Source organism: Gavia stellata, chromosome Z, assembly GCF_030936135.1.
Source record: "Gavia stellata isolate bGavSte3 chromosome Z, bGavSte3.hap2, whole genome shotgun sequence".
In the NCBI taxonomy this organism is placed as follows: Eukaryota; Metazoa; Chordata; class Aves; order Gaviiformes; family Gaviidae; genus Gavia; species Gavia stellata.
In genome coordinates, this window is record NC_082637.1 from 77,941,520 (window position 1) to 77,955,475 (window position 13,956).

General features: G+C 36.7%; 1 protein-coding gene across 1 annotated transcript in view; it reads right to left on the minus strand.

Annotated features, from left to right (window-relative positions):
• Positions 1 to 11,482, minus strand: part of SHOC1 (shortage in chiasmata 1) — a 54,420-nt gene extending 42,938 nt beyond the window's left edge. The window contains exons 1-4 of the mRNA XM_059834269.1: positions 11,438 to 11,482; positions 8,215 to 8,344; positions 7,541 to 7,622; positions 1,755 to 1,945 (exon numbers count right to left, since the gene is read on the minus strand). Of these exons, the coding sequence (XP_059690252.1) occupies positions 1,755 to 1,945; positions 7,541 to 7,622; positions 8,215 to 8,344; positions 11,438 to 11,482 (448 nt within the window). The remainder of the gene's footprint in view (positions 1 to 1,754; positions 1,946 to 7,540; positions 7,623 to 8,214; positions 8,345 to 11,437) is intronic.
• Between the last annotated feature and the right edge of the window lie 2,474 nt (positions 11,483 to 13,956).

Here is a 13,956-nt window from a genome sequence, read left to right on the forward strand (position 1 = left end):
ACAGCTCTTAGTAAGTATTATATGCATTATTTCTTATATTACTCCTCAAAAAGTGAAATGACTGAAGAAATTGATTTTGTTCTCTGAAAGGAAGAACAGGGTTACATTAACAGAAATAACCATGAAACGTTTTAATATGCACAAGCTGGTGGAAAAAAACTCCTGCAGTAATAAAACAAGCTAGTTTGAATTAAAATATAGCCTTCCTCTATTGGAAAAACAGATTTTAAATGATCATTTCAAATCCTTTATCATGTTCTTTCTTACTTTTCTTTCAATACAGGTTAGAGAATTATGTCATATCATCCATAATATTCCACTTCTAATAATTTTTATCTATCAGTAAATTCCTATGTTTTCACACACTCTGTATAGATCTTCATGCCTTTAGTGAAATCTAGTCAGTTTTGTGCTGTTAGCAGACTAGCTGGCATTAATTAGCAGGTTCTCAATGACACAAAATAGCTTGCAAATCTTTCAGAATGGCAGCTTTTAAAAATGTTAGAATTAATACTTACCTCAAAAGTCAGACTTTTGCTAACATTTCCTTCTTTAACGCAAACAGAAAGTTAGAAAAGGGATGGCAGTAACACATCGCTTACATTGAAAGATAATTATTGATCTGCTAATTCAATAAACCAGTCAACAGAATAGTGAATAATTTAATGTTCTCTCATAAAAAAACCCAGTCTCTTTAGCTTGCCTATTTATGTTTGTTTAAGCACAATAATAGTCTGTAACTTTGAAAAATATAAAATGTGTTATCAAATTTATACTTTTTTTTCTTTCAGAGACTCCTATCCACGGAAATTTAGATGTCTTGATTGTTCCTAACAAAGTAGTAGCTAAGACACAGGAAAGAATCTGAATTATTTTTATTCTCTTTGTAAGCACACAATATAGAGAGCTTTATTAATTATTGAAAACTTCTGCCATATGCCACCTAAATTTGAAAAAAAAAATCAGGTAATTTCTGAGTCAGATGAATTAAGATTACTGTCTTTCAATTATTAACTCTAATACACTTGCATTGTTGATACTGTGTTCCTAGTAAATGTTATCTTGTACAATATTGTATCAAGAACCATGTCTCCTCTGTGTGACTGTGGAAAAAAGCTCTTAGTAAATTATTACATTACTTTCCTTTTTTAAAGTAATATAATTCACAGAAATAAAACCCCCCTGTACTGAAAAAATAAACCTGACAGTTCAGGATAATAAATCGTAAAATAGTTCAATCAAACACTTTCTCAACACTTTGCTTTCTGTGAACAGAATTCATTGTATCTATTAGGGCGCTACTAATCATAAAATTTCAGAAAACACACAGGAACACTACCCAATTTGAATTATTTTCGTGCCAGCAACAAAGAAGTAACTGCTTACTTCTTTCCCTCCTTGACACAGTAAAAGAACATGCCACCGGGATCTAATTTTATTGAGGTACAAAGGATCATTAGAATTTTGATCAATGCCTGATAAGATTTACTAATTATTGTGATACTTTTTGTCACCTTCTGCCATGTATTTGATCAGCCTGATAATTCTTCTGGCTTTCATCTAACTTGAACTGTTAAGACAAGCCCTCCATCTCCAGGAAATAAATCTCTCTTAAATGGTTAGAACTTTTGCAACTGCAAAGGCTGTGATCACCCAAATGATCTCTCCAGTGTCTATGAATCATGCACAAAAAATTATGGAAGTTAACAGCTGACTCCACAAAAAGTTAGAAAACAGTGAATTAAGCACTTTACCTTGCCATTGTTCTTTCAATTCAGTGGCATAGTCAGTCTTCAAATATTTGTCTTGGGTGGATTCTTCCTCAAAAATGTTCTTCGTAAGTAAAAAAGGTCGTTCTATGTCAGTCTGAGAGCAGGGATTTGAACTTGGAATAACTTCTATTAATTCATTACTAAAATGGAACTCTACAGAGGAGATAGGTTTCCTAAAAAGCAGAAAAAAGTATGTGAAACTTAAGCTGTTGTAAAAGCACTGTCATAACTTCCCTGACTCCTCAGTGAATCAAAGGCACTCAAAAAGATACTCTAAGAACTTTGATAATGACCGTATTCACTGAAGAAGATGGGAAATTACGGAGTTGTTATTCCTGTTCACTAGATCCACAGTCAAATTACATGTTTAATTGTCCCCAAGAAAAAGACCTTTAAGTTTACCCCCAGCATTAAATTGAACAAACAGATAATGGCTGGAAAAAAGCATCAAACCTATTGATGACATAACATTTATGACAAAAATTTGCTGCTGGGTTAAATATATAGCTGTGTTTCAAAAATCATGCAGAAATTGCAAGTGCAAGAGTAACTGCAATAGGGAAAAGACAGGATAAATGAAGAAACAAAACCACTTCATTTTCCTGTCAGTTTTCATATTAATCTCAATACTACTATTATTTGTCAGGAAAAAAACACCTGCTTGCTAAATAAATAGCAAAATCATTTGACTACAGGGAAAAAAAAAATCATAGTCCTGAGCTAATTATGCATCCAGACAAAATATTTTAAAATGCTAATTAAAATACAGTCATGTTAATGCTATGTTATCCCTATAAATTGACTGGAAAAATAAACTGACTCTGACTGATGAGTACGGACATTTCTGAAGAACCCAAATTTTCTGCTCATCTATACTTACTGAACTTAATATTCTAATTTCAGACAACTGATTTCTCAACTGTGCATTCTATTGATTTATTCCATTTTTTAATAATCCTTTGCATTACACAATCTTGCTATCTGCTAGCCATCTGGAGGTAAATCTCCTAAGTGGAATCAGTATATGAGTGCACCTCTGAATTTTGGTATAGACCTTCATGTTTAGGCAGCAATAGTGAGGAATACCTACTACATATCTTAAAAAAACCCCAACTATTTTACAACATTTTTAGTACAGCTCAAAAGTTAATTTTGAAACTAGAAGTAGTACAAGTACGAGAAATAACTATGCAGTATTTATAATAATTAATGTCCAAACTTTAACATTGCATAAGCCTTTGAAAAGTCATGGGCCTTAGAACAATGTGCCAAGTTACACATGGAGCAACTTCAATGAGTTTCCCTATGCTTTTATAGATAGATCATGCCTAAGTGAGTTGCTAATTTGAGAATGCATGGGCCAGCCTTTTCCAGAGTCGAGTCCTTAGTAAAACTGTTCTGGAAAAGGGTAAATATTTTAAATGACAGACTACTCTAAGTATGAAAACATATGTTCAATATGCTTGTACAGTGTTTTGAACACAGAAGAAACTACATTAAATGTAATGTATTTAGCTTCAATTAGGTCTTTAAAATACGAAGTAAAACTTTCAGCAACGTCTTTGAAATATGGACAGTTGAGTCCCATCATCGAAATAAACATGGCAATTAAGTGCATGTACTAAAGCTAGCAAGGTGGTTTATCCAATTAAGTCATTTGGCAGTTTCTAGGAATTATAGACTCACTTGCTTATCTCCTTGCCTGCCAGGTGTCCTCTCACCCCTGCCTAAGCAGTCTGCTTCTCCTCAGTGTTTTTCTCCCGCTCAGCTTTTTTCTCCCACTTGTTTCTTGTCCTCTTTTTCTTTCTCAGCCTCTCCAAGGAGATATGAGGCTCCCTGGCACTTTGAACCAGTTTTCTCTAATATATCAGTCCGCTTCACTGACCTCTTTGATCAGTCATTCACACTTACACTCCTCACTGGTTTACATGAAGAACTTTCAACAAAAAATTCACAAACAAAAACAACCCCCAGTTGACAAGCTTATGCCAAAATATCACCTCTCCTAATCTAGTTACCTATATTTTTAGACACAGAGAAAAGCATAAAAAATCTACACAAAGCCCCTATTTAATAGTAAAAACTTGTGCCTACTGTTAAAACAGAACAAAGTCATCACCTGAGCAGAGTCTTAGAAGAGAATGTATTGAACCTTACGATAAGCAATCCATATATACTGAACACAATTATAACTGTTAATACGTATCAGCGCATCCAGGACATACTTTGATATTTATTATGCCAAAGCATAAGTAAGTTCAGAATCTTTTAACTAGACAGTTATACTTTTTTTTGTACAGTTCCAGGACTACAGTTCTCTTGTGAGCCATATGCAGCAGTGAACACTGTACTCCAGAAAAAATGCCTATCATTAGTTTAAATGACAAGAGCAGAACATTTTAGTGCTTGTTTCTAACCAGTTTTGAAAGTATTATAACATCTTGCTTATTTCCTGTCATCTGTCATTTCCACTATTAGAAAGAAATTAGTGTTATCTATGAATTTACTTGTTCTGCTATTCACTCCCTGTTCCTTACGAACAGTAAATCTACCGAAAAACATGTACTGCAGGTCAAGTTTTAAATACCCAAAATAAACCACCTACCATATTTAGTCCTCATTGCTACCTCTTTTTTTGTGTGTGCCTTGCTGCGCAAAAAATACATGGCAGTATATTACATTCCCCACCAGGAATACTTGCAATGACTTGTAATGAATTCTGTGTATCAATACTGTTTAGTCCTACTCACAGGGAAACGACTATCCTAAAATATCTGAGTTAACTTATATTCTCTTTACTTACCTTAAACAGAATGCAAAGCACTTGAAGAACCTGAAGCACAAACACATCCTTTCCTCCTAAGTTGAACTCCTTGCTCCTTATTTCCTAGTCTCACTCCAATTAATTTTCCACTGGTACACAGACTAAGCCTACTTAATTTTAAAATACATTACGTGAAATAATCTCAAATTTTATGTAACTGGAGTCTAACACATGCACTGATTTCCTCAGATTTATCTAGATGTTATGACTAACTTAAGTGCCAAAACAACAGGTAAAAGTAAATGCTGTTCTTGGCATTTAATATCCCTTGAGATAGCACCTAACTGACTCTTGAATTGCTCACTGTTGATATCTAAACCACACTGTATCTTTATAAAAACTTCTTTGGGAATTTCTTTTTCTGTTACTGTTATTAGTCTAGACAATGTCTTGGGTGACATCTTTGCATGGGTGCTGCAGCATCCTCATAGCATTTATCACTCTCTGAAGGTGCAAATATGATCATATTACATATAATAGTCGTATTTTTTTTCTGAAGATGCAGAATGTAATTTCAAGTGTTCTTCAGTGCAGCTTCTGGCATTAATCTAAACATGTAGGTCAAGCTCATTATAAGGCAGAATCATTTCAGATGCAATTCCTATTGTAATTACCTTTTTGTCACAAAATCTCAAAATCTATACAGTTACAGTACCAGTTACATTGATAGATGCTGGATTGCATTAAAACCTGAAAATATAATCAAATGCTTCCAGTTCACAGGATCAGAGAATCACAAAAAGGTTGAGGTTGGAAGGCACCTCTGGAGGTTATCTCGTCCAACCCCAGTTAAGCCATTCAAATGCAAGTCTCCAAAATAACATTTCCAGGTTGGTTTAAGCAACCTAAACAAGTAGGTACATTTTTTTAACTTTGATTTTGCTATTTGTATAGCACAATAAAATTTCTGCATCTGTACAAAACTGTTATTTTTTTTAATATTATTTAAATTATTTTAATTTTTCATTTTTTATGTTCAGCAGTTAAAATCAGCCCAACTTTCACATAATGTACATTCTTTATAACTCAAATGTCAGCTAGGGGAGAGTTAGGTATACAGGCCCAAACTTTTAAAAGTACTCAGACATTTCTTCACTTTGTACAGCAAGCCTGAGGACAAGATGCAAAGGAGGGCCAATATAGCTAAAAGTTAGCCACTTTAACATCTGTTAGTTATCTGAACCCTCGAGAGACATGAAATGACAAGAGGAGAATGGCTGTTAGCCTATAGAATGCATTTCCCATCAACCCAAGAGAGTAATACAAGCATCACAAGGAAACCCCCTCAATTCTCCTACAAAGCCTTATAAAATATTTATCTCACTATTGTGTTCAGAAGGTAAAGACTAGTACTATGGATCCAAAGGACCAAAGCTGTGAACATTTTCCAGTTATTTGTTGCTTAGGGGAAACCAAGATACTCATGCTGGGTGCCAATCTAAGACATCAAACCCCCAGTCTTTCAAAGTATTTGAAAGACTTTCAAATACTTTAAAATTATTTTTCCATGTTAAAGCACTAGTACTCTCCAAACAATTTCAGTTACAAGCACTTATCATCTTTAGGTCTGCCAGAAAATAAGGGGAGCACATTCAGTGGATAACTGCAGTTTTTGGTTCATGTGACTTGCCTGAAATCACACAGGACTTTTGACAAAGCCAAACCAGAATCAGTTCCCCAGGCAGCATTCGACTTCCTTAACCAAGCTCCAGGAGTTACATAATACTAGGAAAACGCAACCTCTGCAGAGTCTGTTATGATTATTAACTAATGATAGAAGAATTACACAGAACACCAGGAGAATTAACTGTCCTTTTAAATTACGGGTAAAGATAATTTTTTTCCAGAAAACATCCTATTATTATCCTTTCTATTCTAGTTTTCTTCTCCTGTAGTAACTATGTTTTTGAAGAGCTAAGCACTTCCTTTTCATGCAGTACCACTTCTGCAGGAAAAGCACCTCTCCATTGCTACAACAGAGGCTGAATTTCACAAACAGGCACTTCATTCTCTGCACAGCCCTGATCCACTTTATGAGCATGACCATTTCTCTACCATGAATGAGCAGAGGGTTATGCTGAAAAAATAATACATAGCAATGCAATTAAAGACTGTAACATAGCAAAATCACAGAAGAGTGACACTGGTGGCACTGTAATATACTGGCAAGCCTGATGCTGGCATTTTCTGTACATGATTATTTAATTCTGCAACCACAAGTTTTCTTCACAATCAATTTTTAATGCAGATTTGAAGGTAACATAGATTTTAGACTGGCCTGTAAAACCACAAATGTAATTTCTTTATTTCTTTCACACTGACAATTGTTTGAGAGCAGAAATACACACAATTTACTGGTTTTGCAGAACCATAATTTTCTGTCATGTCTTATGTATGCTGTAAAGACTGTGTTGCAAACCGGTTTTAAAAATGAACTCTTTTTCAGAGTTCATTTGATATATTTTGACTTTATACATATAATTTTAAAATAAATATGTCTGTCTTCAATTGCTATAATGCAAGTTTGACTTTTTATAGCTGCCTTTTACACCTTTTCAAAGATTTATAAATACCCTTCTTCGAATAGCTTCACCTACAGTTACAACAGGTAACTGAGTTCGAGAGGGAGGGGGAAAAAATGTCCTCATGGTTTACTTCATGTTCATGCACAGATTTCAGAGACTTTCTCCAATGTCATAAATAGTTTACACAACCGTTACAGAAATGAGATAAAGCAGCAGAGAACTCCACAGAAACACAATACTACTTTTAGTGAAGAAGTCATCTTCAAGCTGTCTGCTACAGTATACAGCTCCAGTGCACGGTACACTTGCTACTGTCAGAAAACATTTCCATAATCCGTTATCATCATTAGCTTATGATTCACAAAGTACCTGAATGATATCAAAAGAATCATGTATTTTTTTAACTTAAGGTTACTGACTTTTCCAGGAAATCCTCCACAGATAGACTTTTCTTCCATTGATCCAATACCGAAATAGCGATCATGTTCTGTGTTGAAGTAACTGAGACAAAAAAAGAGAAAAAGAATCACACAGAAAATATTAAAATTAATTTTTATATACTGATCAAACCATTGCAGGGGCTAACCAAAACTTTACACAGGATGTACAGCAGAAACAATGCTTTTAGTTTCCATTAGTGAAAGCAAATGCAAATATACCAGAACGATGCAAATACTTTTATATATATTTTTACCTCTATGCTTGGAAATCCCCAGTTTTTTCTGCATCTCAAAACCTCAGCATCATCTTTCAAACCTCTCCCAACTATTCAGATTTAGTATTTTACTTATCTCTGATCATTGCTTTTCTTCCATAACCACATGTCCAGACAGGAAGTTTTCCAGAGATCTCTACAAACTAATCAAGTATCAACCTCATTTATGATGCCATACACAAATAAATATCCGTTACTGATTTGTTTCTACTTAGGCAATAAACACAGTCTACCTTCAAGAGCTATATGAACTGACACTGCTACTTCCAGAAAGAATTATTTTTTTTTTTACCAGACTTACCATATTATGCACAAACACAAACTTTTCCTTTAATCCACAGTCAATCTAAACTAAAAGTTAAGGACTATGTAACCTACTTCTAGTCCATGGTTTCCTATACTTATCATCAGCAAAGAGTCCAGTGAGATGATACTTTTCCTCTTGTTGTAAACAGGAAGGAAGGCAAAGTGATAATCTCCAGATGGAAAACTTCTGCCTTGCCATGCTCTGCACAAAAAAAGGCATGTGATAAAATTATGAGAGAGACAGTTCCATTCTTTTTCTTTTTGTGCACTACCTCTTCAAACAGTCCCACTGTTTTCAAGTGTTTTCTACTAGAACATGGTATTTTATATTTAAACTTTGTTTTTTTGTAAAACTGACACAGTCCAAACTGAGACAAGATACTAACATTTACCTGACCTGATATTTAACTTTTAATCTACACTTCTGCATATGCCAGACTGCACATATGCTTAGCTACACTTACCTAAACTTTGCGTGTGCAATTGTAAGTGCTTAACACTACATTGGTCTCCTGAACTGACGTGTGTATAAGCTGACCAGAAACAATTTAAAATCATTCCTACTACTGCTGTTCTAAGTGCTCATAAAATTCTAAAGCCTCTCAGCTTTCATGTGCCATTTTGAGCTAACAAAAGCCCTTTATAAATCCTTTTATCTTCAAATCCTTTTATCTTCAATAACAACAACAGGGAAGCATGGTAGTAATCAACTGAATTCTAGAATTAAATATTCAAGGTGGCAACTTCAATAACTCCTCACTGAAGACCACGTTCAGTAGACTGTGATGGTGTGCTCCCCCCTGGTCCCAACCTGACCTTTTCCCATAACCCTGCTCAAGCGATAACCACCAGTGGTGATCATGATGGATGCGTCTGGTTGTGATGCATCTGGCTCAGAGTGGATTTGGGGTGACAGATAACAACACAATAGCCAAGTACTAATTTATGGCAATGCAGCCACCTAACCACAGTGCTGGTCAATGTTCAACTCAAGCCAAACTTGGAAGAAACTAAATCTGTGGTCAGTGTGTAAATATGACTACGAGTCAATCATCTTACCCCCATAAATAGCGAGCAGCCCAAAAGCCCTTTGAGCTCTCTTGCATGCAGTGGGCTGCACACCAGGATCTCCTCTTGAATATGGATGCCTCTCAAGGTTACTCCTCAAGGTTGAGAGGTTCCTTGCTGCCAACAGATTCTTGGTAAGTGACTAACAGCATGCTGAAACTTGGAAACCTTAGCTAAGTGATGTAAGGATTGATTGCACATATATAATCCTTTAGACATAAACTGTTGACCAAGTCTGGGACTACGTCTGGATCCAGCCACACCTAGACTCCTTTCTGAGAAGAAGTTTAGAATGCAAGGAGGCAAGGGGGTCCTTTCTGAACCTCAGGACTCAATGGGAGGGTCTCCCTGACAGTTTTGTCTTACCCTGTCCTCTATGCAGTAGATAATCAAGTGTACTTTGCCATAGAATCTTGTTAAACCACTGTCGCATTTACTATCAATAAAACATATTGTTGCTTCTCTCTTATGAGTGAAGTGCACTCTTTCTATCACTGTATCTGCGGCACTATCCAACAGTTGTTTTGTCACAAAAGCCCACGTGCAGTACTGTATAAATAGCACAGAACCACAGAATAAACACTGAGTTTAGGAAGCAGAGAAAAATTATTCTTACACATGGGTTTGGATTTAACAAGTTTATAGCTCAGAAAGAAGTTGTCCTCAAAAATTCTGGGTGTGAAAGGCGTATTGGAAAAGGCAACTAGCTATAGAAATGTGGGAGAACATAATGAATGAGACTAGGAACTTCTCTCTAGTTCTAAGTCCATCACCTGATTTCAGCTCTGTTGCTTCAGGTCCCAGAAATGTCCACCCATTTCAGCATATGCTGTCAAGCCAGTTATAGCCTGTACTGTTAGACATCTTGGGTGACAAACTAGAAATAGTTCAGTGACATGGACTGCTACCAGAGCAAGAGAGGCAGAGAGAAAATGGGAAAAAAAAAAAAAGAGACATGGGAAACAATGTGAATAAACACTGTCACTTCTGTTAAAGGTCACAATTACAGACCCTTTTTCCATTTCAGTTTAATCCTTTGTGGGACAGCTACAATCCTGTAAATGCCAGTTAATTTTAACAAAAAAAGACAAAAATTATTGCCATCATAGCACCTTTTCTTTTCTTTTTTACAAGGCTTTTGTAAAAAATTGATAAACACCATATTGACCCAATGCATTCCCTCTTGCTTGTGTCAAAGCATGACATTTCTGCAGTGATCTTCTTCACAAATTCTAAACAAAGAAGGCAGAAACAGGCAACTAGACCTAGGTCTTCTACATGTTACTGGTCATCAGTTTAAGTAATCTGTATTGAAGTTACTGCTAAAACAACTGCATTTATCATAAAATAAAATACAGGTAGTGAAGTTCCTGGTAGAGACCACAGGAACAAAAAGTGGTGATGATAACCTTTCTTTTCATTAAAGCAGGCTGTAAGGATTGTGACATAACAGCTCTCAAAGTAGTCTTAGGTTACAGAAGAATGACCTGCTGGCGTTTAAGCAGAAACTACTGAAGAAGTAAATAAAAGTAATAATATGTCAGAGATGAGAAAGAAATTTTAAACATCAGTATGTAGTTTTACTGAGGCTAACTTTAGCTTAATAGCTAAAATTGTTTTCTACCACTGATGTTTGTAAAGTGGAACACATATGCCCTAGGGCTACAGACACAGATAATGGTCTTAAACCAGGAAAATTGTGCGTTTTACAGAAGATTTTAAATTAATTTGTTCCAAGTGTACAGGTTAAGCTGAATTAGTTCACTTTACAAAGTCTGCTAATACATAGCCTTTCTTGCCTTTCTCAAATACATAAAAGTGTTTTTCAAGGCCACTATTAATGGCTGTGGCATTTAATCAATGCATAGTTACCCCTGTTTCTCAAGGAAATTTAAAGGTCTCTGCAAATTTATCTTCTACCTAAAAGATGTTATGTGTGTTTGTATAGTTCCATACAGCTTGCATATATTGTCAGTTTATAACATAAGAGAATGTTGAACTTACAAGGTGACCGTAATCACACATACAACACTCAGTAGCATGAGGAATCTTAACTCTTGTGTCTTTAATGACTGAAAAGGCTTCTTTCTTCAAAGAAACATTTACACTGGGCAGCTAGAAAAACTGTATCTGGGGTTGATAAAAACATATAATATGTGCACTCAACCTTTTCTTCAGTTACCACCATATTTCTTTGAGAATATTAAGAGAAATAATAAAACTATACCTCATATAAATAGTCTGTTGAGTGATACTTTAAAGCTGCGAACATCTTGTTTTGTGATGTTTTCAACACTTCATTTGTCTAGAAGATATACAGAATATGGGTTAGTTAAAAACTTCCTATATCATGCAAAAATGTTGAAATAGAAGGTTGAAATTAAGGTTCAACAAGAATAACTTCCTAATTTCTGCTAGCACATGCACCTTGGACTGAATTTCCTATAGAAGAAGGCTACCCAAAGCATTCAGTATTATTCCTTTGGAAGGATGTAACAGACTAACTACAGACTACAGACACTTGATTTTTATCCAAAGGAACTGGGCTTTTGGCTTTTTTTTAGCTATGCCTCTTGCTGTTTGTTTCACAGAAAACCTTTCACACCATTAAGTGAATGTAAGCAATACCAATTACCTCCCCTAAGGAATAATTTTGAGAAATGAACTGATTCAATTAATTTTTATGGATTCTAAATCAGCTTTTAAAGATAGTAGTTCAGCTATCTAAACTATTAACTTTTCACTGTCTCATGTATTTATGAGGGGACTTTGTTTTTCCTCCTTGAGTTTTACAAAGAAAAAGGTGATTGTATAGGCTAGTTGTGAGCAAGAGGTCCTGATGGAACACAAAGTCTCTCAATTAGTTGATGCCTTTGATGGGAACCAGGAGTGAGATGAAAACTATACAAAGACACAGATACGGTGTGAATGCAAAACAGGATATATTGTAGCTCAGGTTTGCATAAGGTAAGAGAATACTTGTTCTTAGTTAATATTAGGTAAGAGAGTCAAGGCTAAAGTAAGATAATTCTATCCAAAAAGCGTACGATGCAAATGAAACATAACCAATATGAACTGTAGGGCCATAAGGGAAAGTAGTGACAGAAGGCTGTCTTCATATACATACCAGTAGGTATCAGTAACATGGTATTAAGCTAAAATTGCCTAGATAACAGCTTTGGAAATACCAAATTTGGGTATGGCTGTAATAGAATTGGGACCAATGAGGAAAAAGTAATTAGGGGCTGGTTTCTTACTTGAGAGGAGACTGGGCAGAGAAGAGAAAGTGCAGGGGAGGTAAAAAGGTGGGTTCAGGAAAAGAAAAGAAATGGGGAATAAGGTATAAAATCATACAGAGAACAAAGTAGAGGGGAACCTTCTGACGGAAGGAGTGTGGATGGTTGGAGACAGTGGTGAACCCGACCAGTGGACCAAAAATGCTGGGGATGCTAAGGAAAACCCTTTGTACAACCTGCTGGACCTTGCGTCAGGTCTATGTCCAACAGACTTGGTGTGAGAGGATGCAGCAAGAAGGGATCACAGAAACAGAGAATCACAGAATCATTAAGGTTGGAAAAGACCTTTAAGATCATCAGGTCCAACCATCAACCCAACACCACCATGCCCACTAAACCATGTGCCGCAGTGCCACGTATACACGTTTTTTGAACACCTCCAGTGACGGTGACTCCACCACCTCCCTGGGCAGCCTGTTCCAGTGTTTCACCACTCTCTCAGTAAAGAAATTATTCCTAATATCCAGCCTGAACCTCCCCTGGTGCAACCTGAGGCCATTTCCTCTTGTGCTGTCGCTACTTACATTTGTATGGAGGGGTAGATTTGTACCTTAATACTAAGTGCAGGAGGACAGGGAATAGAATTGCAACTTAATAGTACTGATGTGTATCACTTATTAAGATTCCTTTATAGCAACATAACCATGCATTCATACAAATAACAATAGAAATGCACTTATTTACTCACAGTGATATAATTGTGAATTAATACAGCTAATAGTAGTGAACTGCTTAGTAGCCACTTAAGGTACTACTAGTTTCTTAAGGGTGTGTCACTTAATCAGTAAACATCAAAACCATCTCTATCAGTTATGTTTCAAGTTTCCAACCCAAAATGAGAAGAGCGGGACTTAGAAATACCAGTCTGTGAGGATAGAAGGAAATCCAAGCATACTTAAAATCTTTTTTTAAGGAGTTTTTTTAAGGAGAAACAATAAAACTGCGGAAGAACATAATCCTGTTTCACCCTCCCAACAACCCTAGGGAACACCACTTTAAGTAAGTGAAATATGCAGTAGCAGGTATTTCTGCCAGCATCAAATGTTTTTAAATCCACAGTTTTCAAAACCTGTGAAGAACGGGCAGTGGCTAAGTGACGATATATGATGGAAACACGCAGTAAAGACATAAACTAACCTGGAATTAAGCTCCACACTACCACAGCCCGGCACGACCGCCCTTACCTCAGGGCGACAGCACCTCCGCCGCGACCGGCCCCGCCCCGCCCTCCGCCTGCGCGGGAAGCGGAACTCGCGCCTCTGATTGGCTGCTGCCCTCCCTCCCTCCTTTGGCGCCCACGGCCGCGAGGCGGGTGGAGGGCTCCCGCCCTTGCTGTCGCCACCGCGCTCCCTTGCCGCGGCTGGCGCGCTCGGTGTGTCCCCGCTCTCTGCTCTCACGCCCCGCCGCGGAGCTGTGAGGAGGCCGCGGATGAGGGGACCGCCTTCCTTTT